This window comes from Strongylocentrotus purpuratus, unplaced genomic scaffold, assembly GCF_000002235.5.
Source record: "Strongylocentrotus purpuratus isolate Spur 01 unplaced genomic scaffold, Spur_5.0 spur5_scaffold_1, whole genome shotgun sequence".
NCBI lineage: Eukaryota > Metazoa > Echinodermata > Echinoidea > Camarodonta > Strongylocentrotidae > Strongylocentrotus > Strongylocentrotus purpuratus.
Window position 1 is genome coordinate 53048136 of NW_022145594.1, and position 11964 is coordinate 53060099.

Sequence of the window (11964 nt, forward strand, 5' to 3'; positions counted from 1 at the left end):
ACACTACCCCAGGCGCGGATCCAGGATTTCTTAGGGGAGGGGGCCCAACTTTTTTTTTTTTTGCTCCCGAAAATTTGAAAATCGCGCCGGCCGAAAAGTCGTTCAGTGGGGGGGGGGGGGGGGGGGGGGGGGGGGGTAGTGAGCACATTTTTTTTTTTTTTGATCCTCTAAAAAATTTCGATTTGCATCCCCCCCCCCTTGAGCGCCAGGGGGGGGGGGGGGGCCCAACCCCAAAAAAAAGGTAAAAATCACGTGATTTTACATGATTTTTTTCTCAAGGGGGGGGGGCCCGGACCCCCCCCCCCCCCCCCCCCTGGTCTGCGCGATTTTCAAATTTCCAGGGGCAAATCCATCAAAAAAAATGCTCACTAAAAAGAGTTTTTGTAACAATTTAAATCAAAACATTAACATGATTAATATGTAATATAAGTTTATGCATGCATGTTGGCCTACTGTCAGACGCGGATCCAGGATTTCTTAGGAGGTGGGGGGGGGGGGGACAGTGGCGGATCCAGGGGGGGGGCCCGGGGGGCCCGGGCCCCCCCCCCCCTTGAGAAAAAAATAATGTAAAATCACGTAATTTTTACCTTTTTGGGGGGTTGGGGCCCCCCCTGGCGCTTAAGGGGGGGGGGGGGGGGTGCAAATCGAAATTTTTTTTGAGGATCAAAAAAAAAAAAATGTGCTCACTACCCCCCCCCCCCCCCCCCCCCCCCCCCCCCCCCCCCCCCCCCCCCCCCCCCCCCCCCCCCCCCCCCCCCCCACTGAACGAATTTTTGCCGGCGCGTTTTTCAAATTTTCGGGAGCAAAAAAAAAAAAGTTGGGCCCCCTCCCCTAAGAAATCCTGGATCCGCGCCTGGGGGGGGGGGGTCCAAATTTCGAATCATGCAAGCAAAATATTAAAACGTGAGTGACCAACAGTGGCGTAATAAGCAAAAACGTTTGAGGGGGGGCAGAAAACCCGCATCACCACCACTCTTACATGCAGGCCCCGCTGAACGTTTTTCAAAGTGGTTAAGTTGGTAGGCCTATAGGGGGAGGCTAAAGTATTTACGATCAGGTAGAGCCCGCCCCCCCCCCTATCCCGGGGTTGGAGGGACCACATTCGTGTTCCCCAAATTTCTAGTAGAGGGGTACTTTTCGCGCGACAAAGTCCGGCCCGAGAATTGTAAAAAAAAAAGGGGGGTGTATTTGACTTTTCACCCGAAGATTTCTTTAAAAAGGTTGTTTTGTTTTTCTCTCCCTCTCTTTGGATTCTTGAATTTGTTTGAAAGGGGGTTACAAAATATCATGAGCATTGAATAGATAGGGGGTTACATTGAGCAGTGTTCCAGATTTACGGGGGTCTCACTCTCCAAGGCAGGAAAAGCCCGCGAAAGGGGGGGGGGCGGGGCCGTTTCTATGTCCCTTCAGGTGTACATGTGGTGGCCTTGGTTGTCCATGGGGGGGGGGGGGGGCTAATCATCCTAGAGGGTAATTGTCCACGGGTGGTAATAATTGTCATCGCGTTTCAGACCAAGGTGCGTCTGAATCTTGGTCTGAAACGCATAATGCGTCAATTCGGCCCTATTTGTTTCAATATACAGTCTTGTCGCTTGAGATAATTTACGCACAACTTAGAACTCCGAAATAACATCTTTAGCGCCATATATTGATAGAGAACTGTTTTGAGTGGTTGGTACTATCAGGGTATTCTGTACTCTCACAATCATTATTTTGTAGTGCTAAATCATCCCATTCGTTAAATAAGGGTAAATAACAATCTCAGACCCTTTCTTTAGGGAGGAGTAAGGAATAATTTAGGACTTCTACAGGAGTAATCATTTATATGTTCGTAAAGTTTTTCTGCCGCCTCTTACGAAAAAAAGAAAACGCAAAAGCCTAGATTGAGGTTAAGTGTTATTGTCAAAGTTGTTGGTAGAGTACAGTGGGTAGGGGATAGTTCCTGGGTCTCAATATTACCTTCAAATAATAAAAAAAGCAATATAAAATATGTTTTGAAATAATTTTTAAAAAAACGCGATATAAAGGTATGTTTGAAAAGTGAATAGAGGTGGGTTGAAGGGGAGGGAATCAAATGCCTAGTATAAGGGGGAGTTGATGACGATTTGAAGTATAAAACCGTCATGAAGTGACTATGCTTGCAATTAGTTTTTTCTCGCATATGGCATTGCAGAAAAGGAAAGAAGAACTAGAAAGGAAGAAACAAACAAACAAACACACTAACAAACAAACAAATTGAGAAAGATAGAAAGAAAGAAAGAATGAAACAATATTGAAGAAAGGAGAGAAAGATGAAGGAAAATTTGGAAGATATCTCTTTCTTTGGCAAGCTCTGTATCCTGTACAAAAGTAGATCACGCATACAGCGCATGCGCAGTAGCTTTTTAAGGTAATATTGAAACCCAGGAACTACCAGTACAGTGAGAGGGATTTTCGAGAGTAGTCTTTGACCAAGTCGCTCTGCGGAATAAAATTTGCCGATGTGACACGTTAGTGGTACGGACAAAAATAATCGCGTCCCCAACTTTTTTCTTGGACAACTAACACATCTGAAGCATGCCTATTTAGTGCAGTGAAGCTCCGCGGAACGTACTATAGGCCCCTATACAGTGCGAGTCAAACAAAAGCTTTATACCTAGACAATTGCTAATTATTTTAAAAATCGACTATGAATAGTAAATTATTATTCATCTTATGAAAGAATGTTTTATCCGAGATCATTCATTTAGTATTATTTTTGTTTGGTAGGGCCTATGTGTTCACGCTTCGATGAACAAAAGGCATTGTTTACGAGAGTGTCAAAATCGACTTGAGCCAAAGTTGCTTATGTGATGTTTGAATAAAACAATTGGGATTTGGTATTAAATCGGTCTTTGCAGATCTAAATATCATCCCTAACAAAATTAATTATGCCACGCATAACAAATATCAAATGCAAAATATCAGCTAGCATTGTGCGCGCGTGTGTGGGTGTGTGTGACTTTGCTTCTGCAAAAGCATATGCAATGCATCTAATCATTTTGTAGGAAATATTTGCAACTTTAAAACCACATAAGGAGCATTTTCAGGCACTTCCTGGAATAATATGACGTAAAATTGCCTCCAAGAGAAGGGATCTTTTGCAATTTGAGAACCACATTTGGCGCATTAATGTCCACCGGCACTTCGTGGAAAAAAAACGAGGCCTTCTGATTGGTTAGAAGTTAGAGAAAAGTGATCTGTCACGTCGCGAGACGCTGTGCTTCATTGCTGCACAATGCACAAAGAGGGTGGTCTGGTACTTCACTTCAGTAGTATAAACTTTGTTGTTACCAGGGGCGTCGCTATATAGACCTATTCAGTGAGGGGGTGGGGGGGGGGGGTCGTATATAGAGGCCACCGATTACCATCCTCCCGCGCGAAGCGCGGAAGCTTTGGCACTTCATTAAATTATTAGAGAAAAATGACAATTCGTTGTATACCGTTCCCGACTCTAATTCTTGTTTCGCCCCTCCCGCGCAAAGCGCAGAAGCTATAAAGTTTCATTAAATTATTAGAGAAAGAAGACGATTCGTTGTACCGTTCTCGACTCTTAATCCTTCTCTAAATTCACCCCCCCCCCTCCCGCGCGAAGCGAAGAAGCTTCGACGTTTCATTAAATCATTAGAGAAAGAAGAAGATTCGTTGTACTGTTTTCGACTCTTAATTCTTGTCTAAATTCCTTTTTCGCCCCTGACTATACGTCTTTTATAGTAAAACTATTCTTTTTCTTTTTGTGTACACACCTAATGCAACGATCTTACGATAAGGGATATAATACCTTTTACTCATAAATATTATTATTTCAGATCAAGAGGCACGTACGATGGCACACACGTTTTTTTTTTTATTATTACAATCGTACCATACTAGTTCTGCATTTTGTAGATGCCTAGATGAAAATTGAAGTGTTATCAATCGCATTCCTGTGTATTCATTTTTCCCGAATTGAATATCGAATGTCCAAAATCATGATGGTCAACTTATATCTATCTTTAAATATCTTTTTTCAAGATAAAGATATTGATAAGTTTCATAGAAGTACTCACTAATAAGTTTTAGCACAGGCCATCATGACTATGATAATCAGGATATAGAATGAAAGGCATATCATTTTTTAAGGTGTTTTTCATGACTACCTTAATGTCATTATTGTGCATCCAATATTTTGACTAACTTGAAGCTGATGGAAAACATTCCAAAATTTTCCAAAACGTTTGAAATATCGTCAATTTCACTTATACTAAGCCCTTTATTTGACAGTGACTAATATAAGGAATACTTGAAGTCTAAGACGCGTTGTGTTGTAACTTAAGTTACTTTGAATTAAGGTCCGTGTCATATCAAATAGTACTCCATGCTTGAATTCATTTCGATGATAATAAAGCCTGTCATTCCTTGGAAGTATTGAAGAAAACAAAATTATTTAAAAAAAAAAAAATTTTTAAATAGGAGGCGGCCCCCAAAAAGGAAGCGGGCGGGGACGCTATAATGTGTATTTTTTGTAGTGGCCTTAGACATTTAAAATGTATTCGTTGAAAACAAGTTTCCATGTGTTCCATTCGGTGCGACGTTCCTTATAAAAGACCCCTTCAATATCTGAATACTTCAGGTTTGTACTGCCAAAGGGACAAACCATCTTTAATATCAGGATGGACTTTAGTCTTTCAACCACTTGACTGAAGTTTCTAGGTTTTGTACGTTACATACTAATTACAAGTAAATGGGTCATGGAGATCAGAGTAAATCTCTATTGTGTATAGTCTACGGATCGACTACCATTATTTATAATAATAATAATAATAATAATAATAATAATAGTAATATGTCTTGTTTACCCAGGGTAGCCTCATCAGTATTCATACTGTTCTCCCTAAGGACCCTGCAATCATATTAATACCCCAGTCATCGGATTCAGGCTTACCCGCACACAATGCATACACATTCTCCACTCCCTGGGGAATATTCCAGCCAGGCGTCATTTTTACAAGCGCACACTTGCTAATCTAAGCACATTAGATTTCGCATCCTAGATTTATAACATAAACCTACATGTATGTATTAGCAAGATGAAGAAATGACTCGTGCATTTCGTTGACATATTAGGCACATATTCATTTCTTTTATTTAACTTTCAAAAAGTTCACACTGAAGAACGGCAAAATCACATTCAAACAAAACTGATTTTAAACAACGAGTAAATGTGACATATTACAGTAAATACAGTCATGTAAACAGCATTGATCTAACTCTTTTTTCTTCATTAGAAGCTCTTTAAGGTATATAGCATGAAGAACAACGAAATTTATGAAACGCCTCCAAATCGAAACCAATGAGAAAATGTTTAAATTGATCAATGTAAAATGAACATTGTCAAGGGTTTCCATGTTACGCTGATCATTTGCCCAGTGCCGCAAATTGAAAACATATAAAAATGTTATAATTTTGTTTTATGGAGATGCAAAACCGAATAATTTTAGAAGATTCAATAATGGTTTTATTAAAAAAACAATGCCTCGCAGCCAAAATGCTGAATTGTGCATGTTTACATATATATGAGCTCCATTGCATAACATTATATTTCATTTGTTACAATTATTCATTCAAACAGTATTGGTAACATTTAACATTATTTATGTGTAGCTATTTAAAATCAATCACTATATATCATTTACATTTTAAAAATCTATTAAAGTTCACAATAGTAATAATAATAATTTTAGAAGATTACCTATACATAAAATAAATAGCAGCATTGTGTGTCTTGTGATGTCATATTCCACGATAGCTTTGATGGTGATAGAGACTGTTATCAAACAATACATAATGGTCAAGGTGATAATGAATAAAAAAAAGCTTTGACATTCACATTTGACTAATTTGTTAATATTACATAACATCTTGCATGAACTTTCAAGACTTAAAAATACTCTTCATGAGTAGATATTGCTCGCTTTAACATCATTATACCCATCAAGATTATACTAACAATAACACGTCACCTCATCCACATATTAATCTCATCGTATTTTTTTTAAATATCAAAATTTAAACAGAGCTTAGATTTATAACCTTGCTCCCTTAATTAAATTGTATTGAATTGGTTTGGTTCATTGAAAAATCACATCAAACAAACAGCTCGTAGACTGAAAATGTTCAATTTACAAACAAGTTAAAAATATAGAGAGATAAAAGCATATACAAAACTAAAATACATATTGTAAGTCAACCTTTGCAGAAATTATTTAGCATTGGTAAGATGAAATCGAAATTGCAAAACAAAGTTATGTTTAATGTAATAATACACTTCCATGTTGAAAGACCAATACGGTGGGAAGGAGAGAATGGAGAAGAAAAAATGGAAGTTGTTTGAGCTAAAGAGTTGAGAAAGTATTTAACAATTATTGCTATACAAACATTTCTACTACAAAAATTGAAATTAAGCATAAAAATAAACGTATTGGATGAGATGAAATTAAACCGTAAAAATCAAAATGACTGTCTCTATTCCGTTTTCCCCTTTAATATAAATGTAATGCAGCATTCATCTATATCGAGAAAGTTGTTCAATAAAATTAGAATGAGTATTTAAATAACAATATAGTATGATTTCAAATATATATATACATATATATATATATTCAGGACAAGAAGCTGGGTAAAGGTCAAATGTCAAATAGACCGCTATCAACTTGAACAAAGCGCGTACTAAACTTTCGCTCGAAACTATAAACAGTCAATTACAAATTATCAAAAATTCTTGAAATTAAAAACAATACCCTTGGTCCTAAATGTACGAATATGGAATATAATATAGAGAGATTGAAACTATCTTAAACAAATTGAACCGATAAATTAAGGCCTATTTTTACTCTCCAAAAGACAAAATACTTGAAATAAAAAACAAATACGCTTGGCCCCACATGTATGAATACAGAATATATACAATATAGAGAGTTTGAAACTACCTTAAACAAATTGAAAGGATTAAGGACTATGTTACTCTCCAAAAGACAAAATACTTGAAATAAAAAACAAATACCCTTGGCCCCACATGTATGAATACAGAATATATACAATATAGAGAGATTGAAACTACCTTAAACAAATTGAACCATTAAGGACTATATTACTCTCCAAAAGACAAAATAATTGAAATAAAAAACAAATACGCTTGGCCCCACATGTATGAATACGGAATATATACAATATAGAGAGTATGAAACTACCTTAACCCTATTTTAACTGGGCTATTTCAGACCAGGTTTTTACTGGGGGGGGGGGGGGGTCAATTTGACCCCCCCCCCCCCCCCCCCCCAAGATCTCGGCCATTTCACCGCCGATCGCCGCAAAAATTCGCATGCATGTCAAGTGAAGTGTGTAGAATACTATGGTAATTTCAAATTTTTGAAAAATTCACTCATTTGCATATTTATGGTAATTTATGCAAATAAGGTCATCAAATTCACATTTCTGCCCATAAATCATAGATTATTCATGTTTACGTATTCTTTTTCACTACATATATTTATTAGACCATTTGGAATAATAATACAACACAAAAAATTGGAAGAGCCAGGTTATTCCTTATGTTATCTCTTGTTTTTATAATTTCTTATGTATTTCATTGTTTTTTTAACTTATGTATTTTATTGTTTTTGTTGTTTTATTTCATTTATAACTACAATTTAACTATTTTGACCCCAAAACAAACATCTAAACTTTAAACAAGACTGAATAACCAACGTTTTATCTATTTTTAGGAAAAATGACTTTTACATATGTTTTGTACACAAATCAAGAAAATGAGCGATTTTCGGGCTGACATGCAAAGACAAAAGGTCACGTGACCTTGTAACCGTAGATTTGATTTTCAAAAAATCGTTTTAAAAGATGCGTAAGACTCGAAAGTAAAAAGTCATGAAAGGAAAATTTTATATCTGCCGCGGTTTCGGAGTAGTCGCGAAATTTCTTCAGGGGGGGGGGGTCAAATTGACCCCCCCCCCCCCAGTTAACGTAGGGTTAAACAAATTGAAACGATTAAGGACTATGTTACTCTCCAAAAGACAAAATAATTGAAATAAAAAACAAATACGCTTGGCCCCACATGAATACGGAATATATACAATATAGAGAGTTTGAAACTACCTTAAACAAATTGAAACTAGGACTATGTTACTCTCCAAAAGACAAAATACTTAAAATTAAAAACAAATACCCTTGGCCCCACATGTATGAATACGGAGTATATACAATATAGAGAGTTTGAAACTACCTTAAACAAATTGAAACTAGGACTATGTTACTCTCCAAAAGACAATGATGTTGCATAGGTTAAGAAAATTCACACATGTACTATTACCATACGTTCAAGATCCTTTTTTTTGTTGCTATATGTTACCAAAGATATCTAAGATTTTAGTATATCATGATTACTGTTTCAGGCAGAAAACCCAACCAGAATTAGGAAACTATAAACATTGAATTACAAATTATCAGAAATACCTGAAATTAAAAACAAATACCCTTGGTCCTTAATGTATGAATACGGAATGTATACACAATATAGAGTTTGAATCTACCTTAAACAAATTGAAAGGATTAAGGACTACCGGTATGTTACTCTCCAAAAGACAAAATACTTGAAATTAAAAACAAATACCCTTGGTCCTTAATGTATGAATACGGAATGTATACACTATAAAGAGTTTGAAACTATCTTAAACAAATTGAAACGATTAAGTTCTATATTACTCTCAGGGGTGATAGTGAGCACCAAAAAAAAAATAGGTTTTTTGTTTTCCCCTCAACCACGCCCCCCTTGAGTAAAAAAAAAAGAGGATTTGCGGGGAAAAAATGTCATCTCACAACATTCCCCCCTTTCAAGTAAGAAAATTGGGACAAAATTGGGAAAAAATAGGGCAAAATAGGGAAGAAGAGAGAAAATAAGAGGGAAATCGGGAAAAGTCAGGATAAAATCGGAAAGAAAAAAATAATTGTTAAAAAAAAAAAAAAAAAAAAAATCTGGATTTTTTTTTTTTTTTTTAAATCGGGAAGAAAAAACAAAAATCGGGAAAAAATCGGGAAAAATAAAAAAAAATCGGGTTTTTATCAGGCCTGTCAGGGGTGATAGTGAGCACTAAAAAAAAATTAGGTTTTTTGTTATCCCCTCAACCACGCCCCCCTTGAGTAAAAAAAAGAAGAGGATTCACAGGGAAAAAATGGCATCTAACAACATTCCCCCCTTTCGTGTAAGAAAATTGGGAAAAATAGAGGGAAAAATAGGAAAGAATAGAGAAGATTAGGGGGAAATTGAGAAAATCTGGATAAAATAGGGAAGAAAAAAAAGAAAAAAGTCTGGATTTTTTAATTTTTTTTTTTAATCGGGAAGAAAAAAAAAATCGGGAAAAAAATCGGAAAAAAAAAAAAAAATCAGGAAGCCGATTTAAATCAGGTTTTTATCAGGCCTGTAGTATATGAAAACCATTTGGAAAACGCAAAATTTGATTCGATTTCCAATCATATCTTGATAATCAGACAGGTGATCGGCTTTTAAAAGTCATGGGGTTCCTAACTGACCTAAAGGTATATAATTATCATTACAGCATGAGCTAAATCCAGGATTTTGATTCAGAATCTGAGGCAAAGTTACCCATGCAATCCCTATAAACCTAAGCTTTAATATGTCAATTCTCAATAAGCATAAATCGAAACAAATCAATCGTATCTCGAGATAATTTTTTTTCTTTCTTTAATATTATTATGTTATTGTAACATAAGAGAGCACTTTAGTTCCAATCTAATCCAATCCAGAAATTTATAAAGCGCCAATATCTAGTTGCCTAGTCAAAGGCGCTGGAGTTAGAGGGCATTGTATACTAATCAGAAGGGAATCTGGGATACTCGACTAGCATGATTTCTTCAGCAAGTTCAAAAGATCCGGCCCTGAAGATCTTGTCATTTTTAAGTCTTCGAGAGGTGAACTTGTCGATGGTCATGTTGGGTAGTGTTGTCCTCGCAGGGGTTTTGTTGAATCGTTCAAGCCAGTTTGATACCCATACCCCTACACCTTTTGCTGAATTGCTGTGATTCTCCTGCATCAGGTCATACCGTCCAATTTCACCACAGAGTCTTTTCAGCGGATCAACATCAAGACTGTTGCAAATACGTTCTACAACATCGGAATTGACATTCGATGTCCGATATTTACCTATAATGGAAACAAAAATAGCACATATAATATATTAAAAGGCCCCCTTTTCTGAGTTTGTAATAACAAACTTCATTCTGTCTATTATGTAATATATGATATGCTTACTATAGGACCTTAACAGCTAGGGCTACTCCATAATGAAGAATCTCTCAAGTGAACAGTGCTACAGCAAAGATTGAAGATAAATGATCATGATTGCTTTGTTTTCCTGTACAAGTTTCATTTGGTATGTAAAATTATTTAGCAATATATTTCAATTTCTACAATGATTAATTTTGAATTCTGAGTGTTCCTTACCTGCCAGAACATCATAAGCAATCTTAGGTTGCTGAATAGCTTTAAGACCAACAGCTAACTTGAGTCTGTAGTGAAAGGGCTCTGTCCTAAACTGATTTTTCCACACCATTATCAGCTTCAAATTGTCGTATGGTTCCTTTGTTCCTCGCCTAACTGATCTGCCGGCTTTGTCGGCCTGAAGATGGTCCAACAATCTTTCCATTTCCTTCTTCTGCAATGGTGAGGTGATGTTGCTAAGTTCGCTGAGGCTTACTTCGTAACCTTTGGTAATATAAACGTATAGCTTTGTTTAAGAAATGAACTTACAAAACATGATGAAAACTAAAGCAGATAATGTTATGTTGTCTATTATTGAAACAGAGTCGAAAACAAATTTTCTGGAAATTTCATGGCCCTATGTTTGTTTACATGCTAGATAAATTAAGATGATATCGGCATGTTGTTTTGGAGATGATCTGATTAACGCCATGGTTCTATGAATAGCAAGTGCAAAACACACAGCACAGTCCATTGAGCATGAACAATAACTGCTATAACGAATGCTGCATTGCACGCACATGGCATTCAAGCGATAGCTCTCTCGCATGGACAAAGCAGTATATATAGCGTGCATGCAGCCTTATGGCAGGCTATGAGTTAACCCTATATAGCCCCGGGGGGGGGGGGGGGGCTTTAGAAGCCCCATCCCCCATCTTAATTTTTCGCGATAATTTTTTAACGCAATAAAAAAATTGCACTGAAATTTTATGACTATTTTTCTTCGAGTCTTGCGCATCTTTTGAAACAAATTTTTTGAAAATCGGACCTACCGTTACAAAGTCACGTGACATTTTGTCTTTGCATGTCAGCCCGAAAATCACAAATTTTTGTGATTTCTCCAAAAAAGAGATAAAACTTATTTGGTCTTGTTTGTAGTTTAGGTGTTTATTTTGGGGTCAAAATGGTTAAATTATAGTTAGAAATGAAATCAAACAACAAAAATAACTAGATTTTAAATCGTCACGAGGACGATTAAGGTGGTCTGTTTTCAAGTCTTATGATAGATTATAATATTTTGTATATTGAGAAAGGGAGAAGTTATATAGACATGTAAAGAATGATCATCATCATGATGATCATGATGATGATGATCTTGATAGTGATGATGATGACGATCGATGATGATGATGATGATCATGATGATGTTGATGATTATCATCAACAGCTAGACCATGATGACAGACTGAAAAAAATGAGAGAACATTTAGATAGTATATAGTCTCAGCTTCAACATACTCAAAAATCAACAAAAATCAAGCCAAAATAAAGGCGATATTGCTCGCAAAAGACAAGAATGTAGAGATTTTGAGACAAAGTCATCTCCCATAAGGATTACACGCAAAAAGTAATGGATCAAGTGATAATAGGGTAATAATAAAGTAAATATGGTTGTTTAT

General features: G+C 36.4%; 1 protein-coding gene across 1 annotated transcript; it reads right to left on the reverse strand.

Annotated features, from left to right (window-relative positions):
• Positions 1-9652: 9652 nt before the first annotated feature.
• Positions 9653-10798, reverse strand: LOC100889661. The gene is made up of 2 exons (XM_030979017.1): positions 10529-10798; positions 9653-10228 (listed from the first exon to the last, which is right to left on the reverse strand). The coding sequence occupies exons 1-2, from the start codon at positions 10728-10730 to the stop codon at positions 9897-9899; spliced, it is 534 nt and encodes a 177-aa protein (XP_030834877.1). The 5' UTR covers positions 10731-10798; the 3' UTR covers positions 9653-9896.
• Positions 10799-11964: the final 1166 nt, after the last annotated feature.